We start from the raw sequence: 24,580 nt of genomic DNA on the forward strand, positions 1-24,580 counted from the left end.
CTAGTTACCAGTAATCAGGACTAGTAACTCACAACTAATTACCAATGACTGGTTGCCCACAACTAATCACAAGTAACTAGGACATGTTACCCACAATGACTAGTTGCCCACAACTAATTAACCACAGTTACCCTAGTTACCAGTACCCAGACAAGTTACCCACAACTAGTTATCAATGAATACTATGCCATGCATAGCTTTCCTCTGGGATACCACTCTTCCTTGGTGCTGATCAACTATCCAGGACTAAAACATCCATGTGTGCCAAAATAAACCTCTTCATCTTTAAGGAGAAGAAAGACTGCTTGAGGTTCACACCGACACGTGACAAATTTTAGTATAAGTGGTGTATTCTAAAAGAAAGGGGTCAACTCAGAGCTACCACACTGTGTGCAGTATGTTTATTTACAAAGAATGATAAAGACTTAATGTTAGCCATCATGAGGTAGAAGAAGAATTTTTAACAGACAGGACTTAGACGCAATTAAGTCTTTAAGAGGGAATAGAGTTTTTGGAACACAAGTACTTTCTTGTTTGAGTGTATTCTCCTAAAAGTGGGTTGTCACTAGCGAGTCCAACACCTCGCCTGAAACTCTCACTTCCTATCTCAGCATGAGACCTTCTTCCTTCCCCACATGTTCCCATCATGATTCCACCTGCCAGGAGGTCCTCACCAGAGCTGAAAAGATACTGGGCTATGCTCCTGCAAGCTAAACAAAGCTCTTTTGTGTAGAAATTAATCAGCCACAGATATTTGTTACAGCAACACAAAACAGACCAAGATAGGCAAGTGAAAAGTTCCAAAATAACACATCAGCAACTTTGGTCATGAAAAAACAGATGTTCTCAATCTGAGACACACAAAGGGAAGTCCAAGACTCTCTGAAACTAAGAGCAAAGTTCTGGGTATGTGTCAATAGGGTATTTAGTACGTATAAGGATGTATAGCTCTCATCAGATTTTAAGGGTCTAGGAACCAAATAAAGAATACGGCTATCTTAGTTAAGCAATGAAGTGACTCAACTATGAAGCTAAAGATGATGTATTTACATGATACACACTTTAAGAAGCAATGATTTAAAGCAGATGGTTATTAAGTCCGTTACAGTGCACATCTGTTAACTCTATATATCTTCACAGTGTGATCTTCACCACAGCTTGCAAAGTGTAACCACTCAGCACCTTCTCCTTCACTCTGTTCAGCTTTTCCATTGCAATTCTTCCAGCATAATTTTCTGATAGCAAGTGTATGACTTTGGCTAAAAGCAGGATAGAAGAATCATAAAATTAATGTATACCATGACTATAAAATTTTTTATTAGGTGCTCACTTACATATTAATTTACATAGTTCTAATATTAATATCAGAAACACAAATAGAAGTAAAAACCTGAAAATTATAATGTACATATTTTTAATACCACCACCAGTATCTTGGCAATTGTATTTTAACTTGAAAAGTATCTTACTGTATTTACCTTTACTTTTAAAATGGTCAGACAAGGTGGGGACTATAGCTTAGTAGCAGAGCACTTGCCCAGCAAGTGCAAGGCCTTAGGTTCAATCCCCAGCACTGGAAAAAGTCAGATGTCTTAATGATCACATTTCATAAAATGACTATTAAAGTCAGTTTTTCAGCTAACAGTGCTAAAGACATTCTTTTTCTAAGAATTTCAACTTTGCCATGTACTCACATTCCTATGAGACAGGCAGGCTTTTACTCATATTTTTAATGAAAGACTTAACACTACACACCAAAACAGTCTTGGTCTTTTGTGGACCTGCACCGAGCAAGATAACCATATTAAGGCTGCCTATTACCCTGAGAGTCTCTAAAAGGGCAGACCCAGGAACTATCAAACACAAGTTAGCACTAAATGTCTATGAAAACGAACATCCTCTCTACATTTTACCTGCAAAGTAGATCCCAAACCAAAAAGGAATGAAGTGCGACCTCTAAGTAGATCTGAACCCTGAAAACGCTACTGGTGCACATGAATTACAAAGTCAGACGCTGAAAGACCCTGTCAGCAGATGGACTCGCAGGACACAAAGAATGGCTCACTGAACATGACAGCAGCTTAGTAGGTTTTTGTGTGATTTCTTCACCAGGAGAGCTGGGCCTATAAGCAAGCAACCATGTCGAAGGGATGTGTAGCTGGCACTGATCTTAGCACAACCTACTCCTGTATGGGTGTCTCCCAGCATGGAAAAGTGGAGATAATTGCCAATGATCAGGGAAATCAAACCACTCCAAGTTATGTCGCTTTCACTAAAGATTGATCAGAGATACTGCAAAACAACTCATCAGAGATGCTGCAAAAAATCAAGTGGCAGTGAACCCCACCAACACAGCTTTTGATGCCAAACATCTGATTGGACGTAGATATGATGATGATGCTATTGTCCAGTCTGGTGTGAAGCATTGGCCCTTTATGGTGGTGAATGATGCAGGCAGGCCCAAGGTTCAAGTAGAATACAGAGAGAAAGAGTTTGTCCAGAGAAGGTGTCTTCTACAGTGCTGACAAAGGTGAAGGAAACTGCAGACGCGTATCTTGGGAAGACTGTTACCAATGCTGTGGTTACTGGGCCAGCTTACTTTAATGACTCTCAGCGTCAGGAACCAAAGATGCTGGAACCATTGCTGGTCTTAATGTACTTGGAATTATCAATGAGCTGCTATTGCTTATGGCTTAGACAAAAAGGTTGGAGTTGAAAGAAATGTACTGATTTTTGATTTAGGAGGTAGCACTTTTGATGTGTCAATCCTCATGACTGAAGGTGGAATCTTCAAAGTGAAATCTACAGCAGGTGACACCCCCTTAGGTGGAGATGATTTTGACAACTGAGTAGTTAGTCATTTTATTGCTGAATTCAAGTGCAAGCATAAGGATATCAGTGAGAACAAGAGAGCTGTCCACTGTCTTTGTACTACATGTGAATGAGCTAAGAGAACTCTCTCCTCCAGCACCCACGCCAGTACTGAGACAGATTCCCTCTATGAATGAATTGCCTTCTGCACCTCCACTATTTGTGCTTGATTTGAAGAGCTGAATGCTAACCTATTCTGGAGCACTCTGGACCCTGTGAAGAAGGCTCTTCAAGATGCTAAGCTGGACAAGTCACAGATCTAGGACGCTGTCCTGATGGGTGGTTCTACTCATATCTCCAAGATCCAGAAGCTTCTGCAAGACTTCTTCAGTGGAAAAGAATTAAGAGCATCAACCCTGATGAGGCCATTTATGGTGCAGCTGTTCAGGCAGCTATTCTATATGGAGACAAGTCCGAAAATGTTCAAGGTTTGCTGCTTTTAGACGTCACTCTTCTTCTCTTGGTGCCGAAACTCCTGGTGGACTCACGGCAGTCCTCACCAAGTGTAATATTACCATTCCTACCAAGCAGACACAGACCTTCACTACCTACTCTGACAACCAACCAGCCTGGTGTGCTCATTCACGTAAATGAAGGTGAGGGTGCCATGACTAAGAATAACAACCTGCTTGGCAAGTTTGAACTCACAGCACCTTGTGATATTCCTCAAATTGAAGTCACTTTTGATACTGATGCCAATGGCATCCTCAATGTCTCTGCAGTGGACTAAAGTACAGGAAAAGAGAATAAGATTGCTATCACTAATGATAAAGGCATCTGAGCAAGGAGGATCTATGGCGTATGGTCTCCAGGAAGCAGAGAAGTACAAAGCTGAAGATGAGAAACAAAGGGATAAGGTGTCCTCCAAGAATTCACTGGAGTCCTATGCTTTCAATATGAAAGCCACTGCCAAAGGTAAGAAACTTTAGGGCAAGATCAATGATGAGGATAAACAGAAGATTCCTGACAAGTGTGATGAAATCATCAACTGGCTGGATATGAATGAGACTACATTGGCAGAAGGAGCTGGAGAAAGTCTGCAATTCCATCGTCACCAAGCTGTACCACAGTGCAGGAGACGGGCTTGGAGGAATCCTGGGCGTTTCCCTGGTGGAGCGGTCCTCCCTCTGGTGGTGCTTCCTCAGGGCCCACCACTGAAGAGGTTAAGCCAACTTCAAATACAGTGAGTTAGCATTCTTTCACAACAGTAATGAAATTGAAGGACCTACATTTGTAGCAAGTTCTGTAGCAGTTATTAAGGTTTAACTGCTATAGTAAAGTACTGGGCATTCTCAATACTTAAGCAATGGAACATGTACCCAGGGAAAAGAACACTGCACTTTGATAAGCACTGTACTATAAGTGGAAATGTAAGGTCTTCAATAAAACTACTTAAAATTGTCAAAAAAAAAAAAGAAAAGAAGTAAGAATGAAGCATACATCTGAAGTAGTGAAAGACAATTTAAAAGGCACCAGGCCCTATGCAATGACACGCCCTTGCGAGCCGTCAGTCCATCAGCGCTGCTTTGCCATGTTATCTGAAATCCTGCTAGAAGAAAGGCTTTCTTATGAGGCGACCGTCGCTTCAGGACCTCTCAATGAGAGCTCATCTTCCTTTGAGGTAATCTGATTACTGAAAGCAGTCCAGAGTCATTTGGGGGTGATCTTTAGAAATAAATATGAAAGGCAGGCAAGCTTAAAACTTGAATGGTAAGCTTTTTGGAAAAGGCAAGTAATAAGAATATTAAAACTCTTTCATTTCATTAAAAGAATGATTGGAAATAATGACATCATTGAAACAAATATATTTCTTTCTGAAGGAGTTATCTGAGGGCCAGTACTTCTCTGGCTATAAAGGTCTTTTGGAGTTTTGGGGGGCAGTAGTTTTGGTTTTTTTGAGACAGGGTCTTGCTAAGTAGTTCAGGCTGGTCCTGAACTAGCCCAGGCAGGCCCTGAACTTGCAGCAAACCTTCTGCCTCAGCCTGCCAAATGCTCATTTCAGGCATACAACATGTCCGGCCTAGTATTTTATTTTTATTTATTTTTTTGTCTTTTCGAGACAGGGTCTTTCTATGCAGTTCAGGCTGGCCTTGAGCTCATTTTGTATCCCTGGCTGGTCTCGAACTTGCAACCATCCTCCTGCCTCAGTCTCCCGACTGCTGGGAATACAAGCATGAGCCACCACACCCAGGTCTGGCCCGGTATTATTAAATTTAGCATGCTGATGCAACGCATTTAAAAGGTATGATGGGCTAGGGATGTAAGTCAGTGGTAGAGTGTCCTGGGTTCCAGCTCTGGTATCACAAAAGTGGATAAAACAAAATAAAGTAAAATAAATGGAGTTTGAGAAGCCAACATAAAAGACAATGCTTCTTTCTTTGAATTTCATTGTAGCAAACACTACAAATTTGGTAACTGGAATATCAGCAATATAAATAATATATAATGTGTTAGGTCAAGAATTAGTTGCACCTTGCAAGGCCTAAGTCATTATGATGCTAAAGGAAAAAAAACCCTTAAAATTCTTGTATGTCCTTCGCTTATGCTTTCTAAGGGGATTCCTGCCAGTGTCCTATACAGGGTCCAAAGAAGCAGTCTGGGTACCAGGTCAATGGCAGAGCAAACACTGTAGATGAGCAAGGGAAAGAAAAAGAGAAGCCTAGGGTGGGGGAGCCCAGGAAGACAGAAAATGTCAAATGATTTCAATACGGAGTTTCGGTGAGTTTCTCCATGCTTCAACAAACCAGTACTATAAATGATTACAATTGCTAAACCCAGTGTCAGAGATGGGAGAGAAACTGGTAGATTACCTAACGGGTATCTTGTAACACCCAGCTGAACTGAATCAGCGTGGTGCTGGGTATGGAGAGCCCAACTGAGGATTGTTGCCAGCAGCATAAAAAGAGAACTGGAGGGGAAGGAAGATAGTGCTGCTGATTCTCCAGGAGATGCATGTCACACTGGTTTTCCTGATACGAACTCGGCTGTTCTGTCAGAGGAGCTTGGGACCTTGTTATCACAGAGGATGGTTGTGGTCCACTTTGTGGGGAGCTCTGGTGCTTACTTTGCGCATTGCTTCCTGGCTCTGGAGGGGAAGATGGTGCACTGCTAATTATCCTGAAGAAGTTTGTCATGCTGGCTTCCCAATGTGAACTCAACTGTTCTCACTGGAAGAACCTGGGATTTCGTTGTTGTAAGGATGGTTGCCGTTTTTTGGGGGAACTCCAGCCCTTTTGAGTGTTGCTTCCGAGTTCCAGTGCAGATCTCTTTAGCCTACTGACACAGATCCTTCATCCCACTGGTGCAGACTTCCTAGTTTCCACCACTGACCTTAGGACCTTCCCAGTGCAGATCCTTGATACAGACTTGCATGAGACATTGTCCTGGGCTCTAGGCCTCCAGCTGGACTCGTACAGGACACTGCCGGGGGATCCAGGTCCTTAGCTGGATTCTCTGGGTCTCTAGTGTGTGAATAGATCTTCCACACTCTTGCATTTGACTCTTTGGGTCAACATTATAAAATCCTAAAAACTATGCGCCCTATATTAAGTTGTTTCCCTTGTAAACCTTGACTACAACAGAAACCATAACAGCTATAGAAATAAAGGCAGAATCGCACTTTAATAAATATAAGGAGCACTAAAATGCTTGGCTAATAAGGAGATAAGCTCTATTGGGTATCCTGTAAATGACAATGCTCACAAATCTCTTTCCATTAAGTCATTCACTGTCATCATGATACTATCATTTATAAGTGTACCTGAAATTGTATTTGGAGCAGTACAGATATATGAAGGCTGAAGAAGCCTAAAACAGCAGGTTTATATGGTCTATGTGAGCTCAAGGAACAAAGGCCACGCCCATGGCATGAGGCTCAGGAAGCCTTTGCTGTGGCTGAAAGCTTTCAGGGACACCCAATACTTTTTTTTTTTTTCCCTTTGTCTTTTTCCTTTTTATCAGTACCGGGGATCTAACTCACGACTGCCTGCTTGCAAGGCAGGCGCTTATGCCGCTGAGCTAAATCCTCAGCCCCGACACCCAATACTTTGCTCTACAGGATTCAACACAATGAATTTCAAGAGTATGCCTTAATAATGTCAAAGATTTCTGTCCCTCTATATGAAAATGTGATATAAAAATTGCCACTAAAGACTCCATAATTTATACTTAACTCCAATGAAAGCAAAAATAGGAAGGAAATACCTTTGGTTTGTTTCTATACAGTGGATCCAGTCATTTATTTCTGGAATTTGATCAGTTTTTTTCCAGGTATATATGCAAATCTTTCCACACTCTAATCCAACTGCCACCACATATCTGTTTTAAGAAAGGAAGATGACTGTAATTAATTTAGCATGAATTTCCACTATCTCCATCATTACTCCAAGGCAGTTCGTTACACTGCCTCCCTGGCTTATAGAGGACTGTGTTTAAAAGTATCAGCCCAATGATGCTGTGTCGCTCTACTGTGTCCTCAGGAACATTAACTCTACAGAGGTTGCATACATGAGCTGGCTTCAAGGACACCTGTTTCAAAATGCTTGTTACAGAAAAAAGGACTACAGTCCTGTAGACGGTGAAACTAAAAACCTTCCCAGCCACATTCCTAATATTTCATATTTCACCAGTCTAAGCTACTGAGTTCTATTAAGGCAAAATTTATGAGAAACATCAAGCATTTTGAAAATAACAGTAACTTGGAAGCAACAAGAACATATGGATTAAAATAAGTGAGAAAGCAAGTGGCCATCTTAAAACCAAGGCCCCCCGCAGACCTACCTTTGGGAAGGGTTAAGCACCCGGCAGACACTGACAGCTGTCACAGCCCCGCCCACGTCTAGGACTGAGGAGCAGGGCCCAATGCTGTGCTCAGTGGAGTCATCGCTGGAGTCACACTCACCCCAGACCACCACCTAGCAGAGAGAACACACTTGTAAAGTTTTCTTTTGGCAACGTTTTGGCAGAGAAATATTTACTCTGATATATAAAAACTTGCATTTACATTTGTGTATGATTCTAGAACTCTGGAGCATTTCAAGCATCAGAGAGAAGGCACAGCGTGGCAGATACCGGTCTTTTGAGACTTGGTGGTTTGCAGATGGACCATCTCCACCCAGAAACCATGAGCACATCTAACGTGTCCTTTGTATTCACAAACCAATTCTGATTCACTAAAAATTCTACCCATCACATTCCTACTAAAAATTATCATAAAATTTATGGAGGCAGACCAATCAAGCTACAGACCAGTCTCCAGATTTTCTTCTACCCTGACCACTGCTCAGGGAACTCAAATATTAGGAGAACTCACAAGAAATGAGGTTTTCCTGAAGTTCCTGCCTCAAGGGTATGTGACTGATCATAAAGAAAAAGAGAGGGAAGTTAAACAGCCAACAGTTGCAAGGTTTTGAACAGAAAGCTCTGGCCAATCAAGCACAGACACACTGCTGACAGTGTTCACGGCAAGGTGTCTGTTCTGCTCAGCCCTTGACCTATCTCTGAGAGCTGCAGCCAAGCCACCTCTACCAGCCACGACTGCAGTCTTTCTGCAAATGAGCAGAAGGGATGGTCAGGGAGAAAGACGCTGAGAAGCCGGCACTGAAGTGATTAACCTGAGTAGCACAATGCCTACACCAGCCCTCCCCTGCGGTAACTGGTAACGCATCTAGGACTGGGAAGAGGAAAAGAAATGTTAAATCGCCTGGTGGGCTTCCTCAGCCTCTGGCCTACTGGTTTACAGAGCATGGAAACAGGAAAGAACAGGCCAGGCAGACATTTCCGAGAGAATCAGAGTGAAGGTCACATTCAAGAACATATAGCTAACATGTTTTTCTCTTTTTAAAACTTGGGTCACACTCTTCACCTCCATTCTACTACTGGATAAAAAGGTTATAGTCCTAAGTTATAGACAAACATTTAAGTTCATTAAATAAATCAGAAAAGTAGAAGTAATTTTTCCCCTTATGCTCTCTTCTCTCCAAGTTTCTTAGTTTTGATCCATTTATCCCCTTCTTCCACTTGGGCTATTTGATGAAGGGAATGTGTATAAAAGGTTTTCTCTGTATATGTATTTTTTTGTTCTCTCTTTTTTTTGTAGATAGCATCTTGCTGTGTGGTTCAGACTGGCCTTAAATTCACTTTGTAGCCCAGGCTGACCTTGAACCTTGATCCTTCTGCGTTAGCCTCACAAGTGCTAGAATTAGAGGCCTGTGCTACCACGCCTGGCTTTTCTGTGTATTTGCTATTTTAGAGAAATATATTACAGAATTTAATAAGATTTTTTAAAAGTCTTTTTAATGTATATGATATGAAAAATACAAGGGATTCATGAACTGATTTTTAAAAGTTGTGTAAAGCAGAATTATGTAATTTTTTATTCATACCTATGGAAATGTTATTTTATATTTGAATATTAAATTCAGGACCAGGCAAGTGCAAGGTTGTGAGTTCAATCCCTGGTACAAAAAAAAAAAAAAAAGAAAGAAAGAAAGAAAGAAAGAAAGAAAGAAAATTACCTTTTTGTCTCGACTCCCAGTGAAGAAATACTTGCCATCAGGACTCCAATCACATGACCAAATAATTCTACTGTGCACAGAAGTGACTTTATTGGTGAAGGCAAAGAGAATAAAAATTGGATCTGAAAATAAAAATATTTATACCCCACTCACAAAGCAGAAGTTATTTTTTACCAATCAGGAAGCTCTTTTTAATGACAAACACTTAAGGAGACTCAGCCATCAATTTATATATGCTTCACTTCTGGTGACAGACTGAGGCCTGGAAACTGACCTCTCACCAGAAAGCTGTGGGCATGTAGTTACTAGGGCGTTATTTTTTTACCTTTTAGTCACTCTAGTGGCTGATGACAAACATTTCTCAGTAAACTAAGGTTCGATTTATGACTATGGAAAAAATTTGATGCAATTTAGTTTTACTCTGGAAGTAGCCAGATTTGCATATTGGGCTATGCAAAAAAAAAAAAAAAAAAAAAAAAAAAAAAAAAAAAAAAAAGGAAAGGAAAAAGATTAATGGACTGTTTAGATGTTAGAAAGAGAAAAACACTGTTAAAGAAATATTTTCCTGCCAGGCATGGTGGCACATGCCTATAACCCTAACACTTGGGAGGCGGAGGCAGGATTGCCATGAGTTCAAGCCCAGCTTGGGTTACATAGTGAACTCAAGACCAACCTGAACTACACAGCAAGACCCTATCTCAAAAACAAAACAAAAAAGAAGTATCTTCCTCATAGGAGTTAAATATAAAGTAACTTCTAAGCCTTATATAGACTAAACCTAAAACATGTAACTGCTTTATTAGCACTATTTTTTTTTTACTTTAAAGAGAAAAAACAAAAAATTTCAAAAGATAATTAGAGAACAGTCAATACACTGCATATTGTTATCTTTAGTTACTCAGAGTACAAGATTTAACTGTCCAAATGATGTTGTACAAAACCTTCTTTTTCAATGAACTAAGAGAAATTAGTAGTACAACTATCTTAACTGTATAATTATCTTAACTATTAGTAGTATAACTATCTTAAATATATAGAATTTCTTTCGGCTTCTCACACTAGGAAGACAATACAATGTTTACACAATGAGTTTGATTTGACTTATGAATTCAGTGTCTAGTTGCATCCATTTACCTCTAAAAGTCTCAAGTTTATCCTTCTTGATGACTGAGTAATACTCTGCTGTATAAAAATACTATCTCTTTTTTATCCATTCTTTCATCGATGGGCATTTAGGTTGCTTCCAAGATCTAGCTATTACAAATTTTTATTAGCACTATAATTATTAATAGCACTTTAACTTCTACAAAATTCATGCTACATTTTAGTATTCACCCTGATAAATCCCCGGTAACCTGAAAACATTGAGTCAAAAATGTATTTAATACACGCATCCTACCAAACATCACAGCTTAGCAACACAGCGTGCTGCAGAGCACTTGCTGTTGCTCTTTATGATCACACAGGCAGCTGCACGCTGCAACTTGTGACCACTGCCCAGCATCATGTGCCGTAAACAACTAGCACAGAAAAGGATCAAAATTCAAAATCTGAAGTACAAGGCCTGCCAAATAGTATGACTTTTGTACCATCATAAAGTCAAAAAATCCTAAGTCAAACCATCATGAGTTAGGTCCCATCTGTAATCTATTCTAATACACATTACTGCACAAGTTTTATAGTTTCTATTCTCTGAAACATAATAAAGGATTAGAAATACCTCAAGATCAAAGTGTATGCAAGTCATATGAATGGAAGATTTTGTCTTCATCTTGTTTCATATTTCTCTTAACCTACCAGCTGCTTGATGGGGATACAATGTACGTAAGTATTCCACTGATAATCTTCCCAATGGGAAGCTGCTTTACTAGGCCAGCATGGTGTCGCACACCTGTAATTACAGTACTTTGGAGGCTGAGGGATCCTTACAATTCAATGCCAGCCTATACTACAAAGCAAGACTCTGTCTCAAAAAATCAAAAGAAAAAGCTTTACCAAACTCTGGTGAGCTTATATCCTGTCTTTTCCACAATGACCAGGTTCGGTCTCTGGAAACAGCTAGTAAGAACTTGTCATTAGGCGAGAAGGCCATCTGCGTGACAGTCAGACTGTGGAAAACTAAATTCTGCACTTGTTTCCAAGACGCAGTGTTCCAAAGTATGATAGCTGCATGCTCTTTCTTAGCTGCCTGTAGGATACAAGTGAAACAATGAAGCTATTTAAATAGAAATAAACCAAAGGAAACGTTTTTTAAAATACTGTATTATTCAGGTGTAAAAAAACAGCAAAGTTGGTTTACTGGTGTTTTTCTTTCTTAATGGCCTACTCAGTTGTGGTGGTGCACACCTGTAATACCTGCACTCTGGGAGGCTATGGCAGAAGGATCACACATTTAAACCCCTGCCTCAGCAATTTAATGACTCACTTAAGGGCACCCAAAATAAAGGGATGCAAGTGTAGATCAGTGTGAAGGTCCTTGGTTCAATCACCAGTACATACAATGTAACACACAAAATAATGATAATACATAAGTTAAAAATTAATGTAGTTTATAAATGAAAACAAGAGACAGAAAAAAGGAAAACATGACAAAAATCCTGCACCTGCTCCTAATAAACGCTGAGAAAAGCAGAAGATATAGGGGAGAACATTTTTGCAACCAGATAAAGAAGTCATGAGAAAGTTATACAAACATCATTCTTTTTGTTGTTATATCATTTTTGTCTAGTTTTGTATTTCTGAGACAGGTTCTCGCCATGTAGTGCAGGCTGGCCTTGAATTCACTATGTATTCCAGGCTGGCCTCAGGCTTGCAGCAATCCTCTTACCTCAGCCTCTTGAGTTGGAATTACAGGTGTACAACACCACACCCTGTTACAAACATCATTCTTAATGGACAAACATTAAATGTTTTGTTTCTGATACGAAGATCAACACAAAGACTGCTGCTGTCACTTTATTTGATCAGTTATCGATTGGCATGATCACAAAACGTATCAGACATTCAATATAGCAAAGGAAGAAATAAACTTTTCTCATTCATAGGCAATATAAGTATCTATGTGAAAAATCCTATAATATCTACAATAAATGCACTAGGACTAATAAATCCACCAAGGGCAGAAGATCAGTATGCAAAAGGCAACTGTATTTCCGTATGTAAAAATTGAGCAATAAGATATAAACACACAAAAAAAGACAAATCTGCAAAATGTGTATAAGACCTAACACTGAAAACTGTAAATATTCTCAGTAATGCTAAGATGTTAACATTGGAAAAAACTAGGAGAGAGGAATATGAACATTCTAGGTAATAATCTCTGCATTTTCTTAATTCTAAACCTGGGTAAGTGGTATACACCTGTAATTCCAACACTTGGGAGGCTGAGGCAGGAGGATCACCATGAGTTTGAGGCTAGCCTGAACTACAGTTAGACTGTATCTCAAAAAAGGAAAAAAAAAACCAAAACCCTAAAAGATTTCTTAAAAAAAACAATTTCTGAGAGAAATTAAAGACCTAGTAGGTACATACTTCATTCACATGTCAAAATACTCAACAGTTCTCTAGATATACAGATCCAATGTAATATCCACAAATTCCTGCACTTTGTTTTTTGTAGAAACTGCCAAGTTGATTGTAAAATGAAATGTAATGAGTGTAAAATATAACACTCAAGTTGGAAGACAATTTCTATTTTAATTTCTGAGTTTCAAACTGTATTATAAAACTATAATTATTGATAAATTATTGATTGGCATGATCACAAAACATCAGTGGAACAAAATAAAGCCTAAAAATAGACCTATTACCTATACCAACAGCTGACTTTCAAGTAGAGGGGTAAAAGCCAACACAGTGGTAAAGGAACAGTCTCTTCAACCAGTGATGCTGGAATAACTAGATATCCACATGAAAGAAATCAATATGCATCTGTACTCCACACCAAAATGCAAGAGTGTGTGCCTACAATCCCAGCACTCAGGAGGCTGAGGAAGGAGGATTGTTGCAAATTTTAGAGACCAGCATGGGCTACAAAGTGAGCTTATGGCCAGCCTGTACTGCAAGCAAGACCCTGTCACAAAAGGACAATAAATAAACAAACATTAAAAAGAATGAAAATAAAACATTTTCCTTAATTTAAATGTAAAACTCACAAATTATAAAACTCCTAGCACATTGTAGCATAAATCACAAATGTAGCATAAATCTTTGTGACCTTGATTCAGGCAAAGATTTCTGAGACAACATGAAAGGTACAACCCAATATAGAAAAAAAATAGTAAGTTGACTTTCACCAAAACACAGGACTTCAGCTCTTAGATTATTAGAAATGAAAGGAGAAACCACTGGGAAAACATCCATGTAGCACATATCTGATGAAGCTGTATCCAGGGAACATAAAGGACTTTTGCAACTCAGTAATAAGAAAATCCAACAAAGAAGGGATGAACATGTATTTCACCAACAAGATACATAGATGGCTAATTAGCACGTGGCAAACTAGCACATGGAAAAAATGATCAATATAATTAATAACTAGAAAAATGTAAGTGATAGCTACAATAAGCTATTACATACCTACTAGAATAAAGACTGACCATACCAACTATTGGTGGGTGCACAGCAACTGGGAACTGCTATATGGCTTGTGGGACTGTAAAACGTGTAACTAAGTAGGAAAGTAGTCTAAGAAAACCTTAAAAATTTAAAAGTATATCTAAACCAGATGTAGTGGAGCATGCCTGTAATCCCAGTACTTGGGAGGCCGAGGCAGGAGGATCATTGTGAGTTTGAAACCAGCCTGAGTTACAAATGAACTCGGAACTCAAGGCCAGTCTGAACTGCATAGTGAGATCATGTCTCAAAAACATCCCCCCAAAATAAAATGAAATACAATAAAATATAAAAGTACATCCACCATATCACTCAAAAATTCCACTGATAGACATGTGCTGGAAAAATATGAAATAGCCAGGCATCATGTTGCATTCCCGCAATGCCAGCACTCAGGAGGCTGAGGCAGGAGGACTGCTGCACGTTGGAAGCCAGCCTATGCTACACAGTGAGCTCAAGGCCTGCCTGAACTACACAGTGAGCCTCTGTCTCAAAAACAAAAAAATGAAAGCATGTATTCATACTTGTGCAAAGACTTGGACACACGTTTCTAACTAGTCACTTGGTAAAAGCTAAGCTCTAGAAAACAAGTCAAATCTCTATTATTAAGTGAACAAATCAGTAAACTGTGGTACATCTACAAATGGAAATCTACTCCACAATAAGGAACAGACTACTGATATATACAACAAGGATGAATCTCAAATAACTACATGAAAGAAGCCTTCCCACTCAAAAGAATACGGGTTATACAGATGGAATCACATAATGTTAATAAATGGAAAGCCAGGCATGGCGGCACACTTTTGTAATCCCAGCATCTGGGAGGCTGAGGCAGGAGGATCCTTGTGAGTTTGAGACCAGCCCAGGCTACAAAGTGAGCTCAAGGCCAGCCTGAATGGCATAGCAAGACCCTGCCTCAAAAAGACAAAAAAAAAAAAAAAGAAAAAAAAGAAAGAAAGAAAAGAAAAGAGATCACAACAGAAAGCAGATTAGAGGTTTTTAAGGATAGAGAGAGGGTAGGATATGGGGCACAGTGTAGATGAGATGCTCAGGAAAAAGGAATTACCTAGAGGCATAAAAACTGGGTATTAAAGGATATTTTCATTATCTTGATTGTGACAGGTAATTTACAGGTGGAGTACATGTCTAAAGTTATCAAATTGTCTTGCATATTAAATATGTAATTTAAAATATTTTAATGGCACCTCAATAAAGATCTATGAAATGTTAATTTAGAAATGCACATACAAGTAAGCCAAATTGAAAAGGGATAATCAGTACCACGATAATCAGCATCCTGAACTAAAGACAAACCAGCTGCTCAGTAGAGGAACAACCATTTGAGCTACTGAGCCCCATTCTTCCCTCTCAGATTCCCAGAACGCAGTATAGCTGACTCTTGAGCAACATGGGTTTGAACTGTCTCTTACCCAGATTTCTTTTGGAGATTTGTAACAATTTGAAAAAAATTGAAGACAAACTACATAGCCAAGAAATAAAGAAAAAATTAAGAGAAAGTGATATCATGTTTGCATAAAATATTTGAGGACAATAAATTCACATTACCACAAAAAATAGACACAAACCTCTTACGTAAGGACTACTATAATGCAGTAAACTTGACAGACACCCTGTTGCCTTTGTAAGGAGTTGAAGTTATTGTTATGGCTTAGATCTAAATGTCCCCCAAGCCAGGGATTTAGCTCAGCGGCATAAGCGCCTGCCTTACAAGTGCAAAGTTGGTCCGGAGTTCGTTCTGTAGTATCCCCCCCAAAATAAATAAAAACTAAAATAAAATAAAATGTCCCCCAGGTCAAGTATAGTGGTGTGTGTCTGTAATCCCAGCACTTGGAAGGCTGAGGCAAGAGGATTGATGTAAGTTCAAGGCCACCCTGGGCTACATAGTGAGTTTAAGGCCAGCCTGGACTACATGGTGAGATCTTGTCTCAGAAAATAAATAAATAAAATAAAAAGATATAATGTCCCCCAAAAGTCCCACATTTGGAGGCAGGGACTGGTCAGAAAGGGCAGGTAACTGGATGGTCATGTTTCAGCAGGGTGTATTCCTGTCCTTGGCTCCTCTCCCCTATTTTTTGGCCACCACGGGCATGAGCTGTCTTCCTCTGTCACGAACTTGCACCAAGTTGTTTCTGCCTTGAAGCCATCTGAACATGGATGAAGTCCACTGAAACTGAGCCAAAATAAACTTCTCCACACTGAAGTTGCAGATGTTGAGTATTTTGTCCTCGTGGCAGGAAAGACAAACTCAGTTACATATGTGGGCTGGGATGTAGCTCAGAGGTAGACCATTGCCTACCATGCATGAGGCCCTGGATTCAACTCCCAGCAATACACACACAGGAAGTTAAATGCAGATTTTTCAACTGTGCACAGGGGCTAGCATCCCACCACTGCATTGTTCCAGGGTCAATGGTCCAGTATTTAAAAACAAAAATGTACAGCTAAAATAGATTTAAAATGCAACTACAACCTTGTGAAAGGATGAAACGAAAAGAGAGCTTTAAAAAGTGTGATTCAGGAAAAGCAGACACTGGTGATCTTTCACACAGAGTTCTGCTTCAATCTTTACCAAACTTGCAGGAGTGTTCATGATCAAGTACAATGAAAAGTAAAATTCCCTACCTTGCAAGCTGAAGCAAGCAGAGTCTTTGAATTGTTACAAGTAACAGAAAATATTTCATAGCCATGTCCATATCTAAAAGACAAAAATGCATGACTTCTATATTAGTGAATGTATCTATTCTCATACTGCAAAAATTTAACAAGTAAAAAGATTAACATCTATCTCTCCAGCTAACATATATTTCTTTTAAAAATTACATTTTTGTGCAGACAATATTTGGGGAAAACAGGGAGACTGGAGAAAAATGCCCGTTTCTTAAAATAACACAGGACATTCACAACTAGATTAACCAACGGCTTTTTACCTCCTACTCCCAACCAGCAAGTACAATAAACCATCATGGAAAAAAGTTGATGCAACCCACCAAAGACAAAAAAGCTCAGCTAGAAAGATGAAACTTAAACCTTTTTCAAGGAAAAATATGTCATGCTTGTCTACTTTAAAAAGTAAGACCAATAAGTCTAATAAATAAGAACATAAAAATCAACATGAGTTTTATTCTTATTCCTTTGAAGGGCTACTAAAAAGATCTATAAAGCATGACGAAAACATAGGCAGGAGAAAGGTAAAGCACAAAACCAAATTGAAGTGGAGTGTGACTGTGCACGCCTATAATTCTCAGGAGGCTGAGGCAGGAGAGTCACTGGAAGTTAAGAGGCCAGCCTAGGTTACACAGTGAGTTGAAGGCCAGCCTGAACTACATAGTCAGATTTTGTCTCAAACAAACAAACAAAAAAATCAAGATGATGGGGAAGCATGTATTATCATAGAATCAGACCAGAAATAATTTAACTTACAGTTTTTGAACTTCAGGCCACAAAGTATTCTGTAGAAGATGATCTTCAGTGGGAGGTTCTATAATAAATATATAGTATTCCAATTATTTTTTAATTTTTAGACCAAATATAGGAAATTCTATAGCACATATTTAGGTCAGCAGTGATATACCATACAGTGTGTACTAGCAATTTTATTAAATCATGTTTTTGTCATTTCTTACCGGTAAGCAGGGAGGGTTGAAAGGGCACCTGGTGATACTCGAAACCAGTATTCGTGAATAGCTCTTGCTCATCAGAAGGCTGAGAAGCCATGTCTCCTATGTAAAAAAATGCATCATCATGAACGGAGTCACCATCTTTAGGTCACTAATACCACCTCAGTATTAGTGAGTTATTAGGCTGTCAGTTATTATCAGTGACGCCTCAAAATGGCACACTTCAGAGCTGTATCCACATGGTTCCAAAGCCAAAGTTATTCTACTGTGCCAGTATTTTCCAAATTAGAAGCATTAATCACTTGCATAAGGCCAGGAATTTAGCTCACCTGCCTGGCAAGCTTAGGTCAAGAGTTCAATTCCAGGTACCAAAAAGAAAAGAAGAAAAAAACCTAATTCCATAAAGATTCCTGCCACTTTCTTTGACCTAACAGTTCACAAACTTCTTAGGCTACACAACAGATTGTCAAGTATTCACATGTGTGGTTGCAGGGCTCTACAAAACTTTGTGGAAGTTGTACCCACATTAGTGCTCTACAGGTGCGAACAGAATGCTTATCCCAGAATATCTGATGGAGAAGACAATGTGCTGTTACTTAAAAACAAAAAAATCTTCAGTAGCAAACATTAGGTATATCATATAGTCTGTACTAGATAGGGGTTTTCTTTTTTCTTTTTTTGACACAGGGTTTCACTATACAGTTCAGGTTGGCCTTGAGCTCACTTTTAGCCCAGGCTGGTCTCGAACTCCTCCTGTCTCAACCTCCTGAGTGCTGGGATTACAGGCATGCACTACCATGCCCTGCTGTAACAAGATTTTAAGTACCATTAGAGGTTCAAAATTTTTTCAGAACTCACTCTTACCCTGAAAGATAGCTTTATTTGATAATCCCAACGCAGGGACAGAAGCTCCTTCGGGAAGATCGTTATCTTGCTAGAATAAGAAACAAGATACATAAGTTTTAAAGTTACCGTGACCTCAAATACTGTAAAAGGCATGTTCATAATAAATGCTGAGAAACTGTTTCAAGACCCCCTTGTGTGGACACATGCCTGCTCTACTACTTCCTAAACCAAGAGATGCAACGCTGAGCAACCACTCTCCAGCAGACAGACCCTAACCCTTTTCCCTCACCCAATCCACAACGTTTGTCTCCTGTCATCCATAAGCTCATCCAATCCTGTGGCTCAACTGTTTTTTGGTTCTGACAACAAAGGCAGTGGACAGGAAATGGAAAGTCCTGATCTCCACCTCCAAGAAGGCCCCACAGGGATATCTTTGATAATGATCCTACAAACACAGATGTTTCCCAGAAAGTATTTTCATTAAACATATTTAAATAACTGAAAACTATATTTCAAAACTTATGTGTCATGTGAAATAACAACTCTACTCAGAATCTGCAATTTAAAGCTTTAAGTTATTCCATGTGAAACCAGACGCTAGCCATCAAAACTGGCACAAGACCATATGCTAACAGTGTTTCTTACAATTTAAACGTTAATGCAAGGACTGAAACTAAACATAAACATGAGTAGCTAAAGTTCATTTCAAATGACTCTCATTTCTTCGCCCAGCTTTCCCAGACAGTGCAGATTTCACTTTCTTCAGTCTCCAGACCCTCAGATAACTCTCCTTGTCCCAAAATTCTTTCCATGTTCCTCCTGCCTCAGTCTCCTAAAAGCTGAGATTACAGGTGTGGGCCACCACGCCCGGTTTGTCCCAAAATTCTGTCACCACATTCTATGTGTGGGGGATTCCACAGCGCTCTAGTCTGCAGTGTGTCTGCCTCCCAAGACACTCTGCTGTTTGACTTGCCTCACGCTCCACTTCCCCCTCCTCTCCAACACGCAGCCCAACAGTGCTGGTCCCCTTCCTGCTTGCCCTCTCCTTCCTCCCTCTGCCTATCAAAAACGTACTTGTCTTTCTGAGCTGAGAACATCTGTGACTCAAGGGTAAGTAAAAGACTGTACAATAATTTCTATAACCCTTGTATTTTCATAAGTAGCTCAAATCTTTTATAGCAAAGGGGTACAATAAAAAATAAACTCAAGTGAAGTCCCATTGAATGTGTTCTCAGTATTTTAACACAATGACTTCTTTCTTCTGTGAAACTATTTTACTACCTAAAGATTTGGTAATTACTTTTTTTTTGCTTTCTCAAATATAACTTTAAATTATTTTAATTAGTACAAATTTATAGTACAAAATATTTATTTCTTGAATGGAGCTGCCACATGTAATAACACATTTTAATTCCTTTCTTCATCTTTCTTCTCCCGTCTTCTTTCCCTCAATCTCTTGACCCACTCTCCATGTGAGTAAGATCTACTTCCCTACTTCCTATTATCTTTCATTTTGCTCTTTATAATTTTCGTTTCTCATCAGTGAAACTATGTGATATGTACATTTCTGTCTGACTGATTTCACTTAACATTACAGTCTCAAGGTGCATCCATTTTCCCACAAACGACTCAAGTTTATCTTTCTTTATGCCACATTTTCTTTATCCATTAATCTGCTAGCGGACTACTTCCAAGATGTAGGTATTATGAACTGGGTTGCTATACACATGGGTATGCATGTATCACTGTCATATGGTGTCTTTAACTCTTTCAGGAAGCTAACTATGAAGAGAAATAGCTGGGTCAAATTTTGCATTTTAGTTTGTTGAGTAATCTCCATACTAATTTCCACCATGGCTGTACTAGTTTACTTTCCCACCAACACAGAAAGGTTCCTTTGTCCCTGGCAGCCTCGCCAGCATCTGTTATTATTACCTGGCTTCATTTTGCTACACCTACCTTACAGAAAGATAGTAGAATCTTTGAAAATAGGACCTATCTTTTGTAATTTATTTTAATTACCTACCCAGTGATAACATAGAAACCCATGTCATAAAAGAACATAGTATTGCTGCTTTATAGTGTTTTGAGTTCATCTGGTTTTTCTTTTTTTTTTTTTTTTTTGTCTTTTTTGAGACGGGGTCTCACTATGCAGTTCAGGCTGGCCTTGAGCTTGCTTTGTAGCCCAGGCTGGTCTTGAACTCGCCACAATCCTCCTACCTCAGCCTCCTGAGTGCTGGGATTACAGGCGTGAGCCACCACGCCCAGTTTTGAGTTCATCTGTTAAATAAAATTACTGGTTTATTATTTGTATAAATAAATGCCACAGTGCACACAAAAGTTTGTCAAACCAATAAGGAATGATAACTTTTGAGCATTCGTAGGCTCAAGCAAAAAAATGTAGGATTTAAAACAGATTTAAATAAAAGATTTAGAGAAATACTCACATCACAAAGCACATGACTCAGTGACTGTCCTGAAATGGCACAAAAATTTTCCACAAAATTCCGAGGCGCAGAAAAAACTCGAAGAACCTTTTCGTCTGCTCCAGATACAAACTGAAACCGATTAATCATTGTCAAACATTTCAAGTCATATCCATGTATCTGAGGCCTTGCAATTTCATGCCAAGTCACCTGGGTATTAAAATAAGATAAACAAAAATGACCATATTTTTAAAAACCAATTATTTTCAATAAGCTAAATATGAAATGCAAAATTATTATGCCACAGAACTATGACCATAAATTCAAAGACCAGCCAGGGATAAAACTTAGTGGCACAGCGCTGGCAAAAGCAAGGTCTATAGATTAATTCCCAGTACCAAAACAGACAAACAAAAAAATCTAAATTCAAGGACCAGCTTGAACTACATAGCAAGACCTTGGCTCCAAAAAGACGAAAAACAAAACAAAACAAAACCCTAAAATTGTAAGACATAGCACTTCTGTGTTAAATTAAATAAATACATTTTGATGATCATCATTTCAATTATTGTTTAAAATGCAGAGATTAGAAGTATGTTTAAATTTTAAAGAAAATGTCAAATTATTTTCCAGAATGGGTGGCCCATTTTGCATTCCCACCAGCAATGTATTAAAGCTTTAGTCAATCTGCATCCTTACCAGCACTTGTTACTATCTGTATTTTTTAAACTTTAGCCAACCTTAGAGTGGTTACAGCAGAATCTCAAGGTTTTACTTTACATTTTCCTAATGACTGACAATCTTAGCCCACTTTACACGTGCTCGTAGAAGAGTTTTTAAGAGGATTAGTCAACGAGGTAGACATTTTACCTGTGATTGGTCTTTTCTTTTCCATGGAGCAAAAAGCCGAGTTGTCTGATCAGTACCAACAGTGATGATAAATTCTCCTTCTGGATCCCACATTAGATCTTGAACACCATCAAAGTGTCCTGAAATGACAATCTCTGGAGTCCATTCTTTCTGCAATGAAAGTGCTCATGACAGATATCGAAATAATCAAAAACCATCACCATTCAAAGTAAAGCATGCTTGTCTGGGAAAAGGCAAATAAAGCCCTTGAAACATAAAATGATACACTTTGTAAGATAGGATCACAAACTATATGATTTGCTTTCCAATCAGCCATATTAAAACTTAGGTGTACTCTCTGAATAGTAACCCTGAAAATTTCCCATTATTCATTTATTCAATGTTTTCAGGCATGAACACAACTTAACCCTTCTTTTTTTTTTGTCTTTTTCCTTTTTTTTCGGTACCAGGGATCAAACTCACAACTGTCTGCTTACAAGGTAGGTGCTTATGCCGCTGAGCTAAATCCCCAGCCCCAACTTAACCCTTCTTAAATAACTCTTCTGTAAAACAGGTACTATAATAATGGCAACTACCTCAGAGAGCACCAAAAGGATTCAATTAATTTATATTTGTAATGTATGCAGAATAATGATGGCACATATTATACCCTGTATTTGTTAAGATGAATAAAAGAAAATATACTACGTGAACCAGGCATGATCGTACCCACCTGTAATTCCAGGAGATAAGACAGAGATCACAACTTCAAGGTCAGCCTGTGCAACTTAGTGAGACCTTGCTTCAAAATTAAAAATAAAAAGGGCTGGATGGCTGCTACCATATATGACACTTTGGATTCTATGCCCAGTACTGTATGGAAAAAAAAGACTACTATATAAAATGAATCAGTAGATCTGATGTGGGTCTGGTGGCTTTTTTTATTAAGCTTAAAAAAGATACAGGTATAAAGGACAGAGACAAATCAAATCTAGTTGGTTCACCTACTGAGGAACTTGCAATAACAACTATATAAACAATGACAACAAAATATAGAAAATATCCTATGCTTGGTCCAGAGTCTCTTTTTACATAATATCAAGTGGTAGTAAAATTTGACTACAAAGAGAAAAACAAATTTCTGTAAATAACTGAAAAGTCATTCAAAGGCAAATCTGATGAATATAATCAGTAATTAAACTATCTTACTTTTTTTTGGTGGTACTGGGGACCGAACTCACAGCCTACCGCTTGTCAGGCAGGCGCTCATGGCGCTGAGCTAAATCCCCAGCCCTTATTTGTAATTTTTTAAAGAAAGGCTGTTATAAAGAAATTATATTAGTTTCTCCTGTGACACAAAAAGAAACTGTGAAGTTAGTACTAATTGAAGTTTATAAAGAATTCTGATCAATGGATAGCACTTTTGAATTAACCACACTATTTTCTATAGAAACATTATTCAATTACAGTGTTTATTCATTTTTAAAAGTCACATAGATGGGGATGTACCACAGTGATAGAGCATTTGCCTAGCTTGTGTGACTCCCACGGTTCAACCTTCAGCAGTGAAACAGAAAAGAAAGTTGTACTACCTATTATAAATGTATAGACTGAGCCTAGGGTGCCAATAGTGGGCAATGCTGTACATATGCTGTACATACAGAAACTCTATGTTTTGCTCAGTTTGCTATCAATCTAAAATGGCTCTAAAATACGAAGCCCATTTAAAAAGCAAATTACCCTCAACACCTGAGAAATCAAATCATAAGGACAAGTACAATGAGATTTTGTCTTCTGGCTTGGGTTTCTCCTTAATCTTGATACTTTTTTCCTAAGAATGCTCTCAGTTAAGAAAATAAGATTGGGGCCAAGCATGTAGCTCAGCGGCACAAGTGCCTGACTGGCATGTGCAAGGTCTTGAGTTTGATTCCTAATACAGAAAAAAGAGAAACAGCTTATCTTTAAAAATATGCCTTACCTTAACAGTTTCACAGCTTATAATAGTCGAAACAATCTTGATGGTTGGAGGACACAAGGGAAAGAGTAAATCCCTTCATGAATTAAGTCTAACCCTCATGGACGACAACATTTTTACAAACCTCACAAAGTAAGTTATGTGAATCCATGAATTTTTTACTTTAAGGGAAGCTATCAGATGGATGTCTAGACATGTTGAGCCACATTTCACTCAATGTTCTTATTTCTTTCATTATTTAACATACCATATTAATATACCACATGAAGTACACGCAGGCTCTATTTTTCACGTATATAAGGTTTTTTAGTGGTAGTGCTGGAGATCAAACCAAGTGCCTCACACAAGGTAGGCAAGCACTACCACTCAGCTACATTCTAGCTAGCCTTCTATACACTCTCATTTACACTTGCAGTACCTCAACAATGCTGTGCATAATTGTGCTTCTAAGTATAAGTCATCTAGTATGAACACAATATAAGGTCTATAGAAATCAGTGCTATCACTTTAACTTAAATGCTTCAACTATCATTTTGTAGAGTATTATAAATAAATCCTATTAGTTAGCTTTCACCTAGGATTCACTCTATGTGATTAGAAAGTCTAAAAATGCTTTTCTTACTGGGTTAACTGTGCTCTGCTTCCAAAGGTGTAGTGCTCCGTGAAATGCATGAGCGATGATCATGGAGCCATCTTCATTGAATTGGCAGTCATAAAATCCCAGTGTATTTCCACCTACTTCACCTACTCGAACCTACAAAGCAACCGAGAGAAAACAATTGTCAACCAATAGCCCCATTTCACAATGGGAATGGATTCCAGAGATTTAGTTGCGTCTATTGT

At 38.7% G+C, this 24,580-nt stretch overlaps 1 protein-coding gene and 1 pseudogene across 1 annotated transcript in view; one reads left to right on the forward strand and one right to left on the reverse strand.

Moving 5' to 3' along the window:
- Nucleotides 1-379: 379 nt before the first annotated feature.
- Elp2 (elongator acetyltransferase complex subunit 2) overlaps nt 380-24,580 on the reverse strand; it is a 42,509-nt gene continuing 18,308 nt past the window's right edge. The window contains exons 11-22 of the mRNA XM_063231764.1: nt 24,360-24,491; nt 21,784-21,933; nt 20,935-21,123; nt 18,506-18,575; nt 17,648-17,743; nt 17,445-17,502; nt 16,647-16,719; nt 11,382-11,574; nt 9,387-9,508; nt 7,651-7,784; nt 7,075-7,188; nt 380-1,259 (exon numbers count right to left, since the gene is read on the reverse strand). Of these exons, the coding sequence (XP_063087834.1) occupies nt 1,103-1,259; nt 7,075-7,188; nt 7,651-7,784; nt 9,387-9,508; nt 11,382-11,574; nt 16,647-16,719; nt 17,445-17,502; nt 17,648-17,743; nt 18,506-18,575; nt 20,935-21,123; nt 21,784-21,933; nt 24,360-24,491 (1,488 nt within the window). The 3' untranslated portion in view covers nt 380-1,102. The remainder of the gene's footprint in view (nt 1,260-7,074; nt 7,189-7,650; nt 7,785-9,386; nt 9,509-11,381; nt 11,575-16,646; nt 16,720-17,444; nt 17,503-17,647; nt 17,744-18,505; nt 18,576-20,934; nt 21,124-21,783; nt 21,934-24,359; nt 24,492-24,580) is intronic.
- Nucleotides 2,140-4,063, forward strand: LOC106028572 (heat shock cognate 71 kDa protein-like; annotated as a pseudogene).

Source organism: Cavia porcellus, unplaced genomic scaffold (genome assembly GCF_034190915.1).
Source record: "Cavia porcellus strain 051 isolate PalLab524CR breed Dunkin Hartley unplaced genomic scaffold, mCavPor4.1 scaffold_20, whole genome shotgun sequence".
Taxonomy (NCBI): Eukaryota; Metazoa; Chordata; class Mammalia; order Rodentia; family Caviidae; genus Cavia; species Cavia porcellus.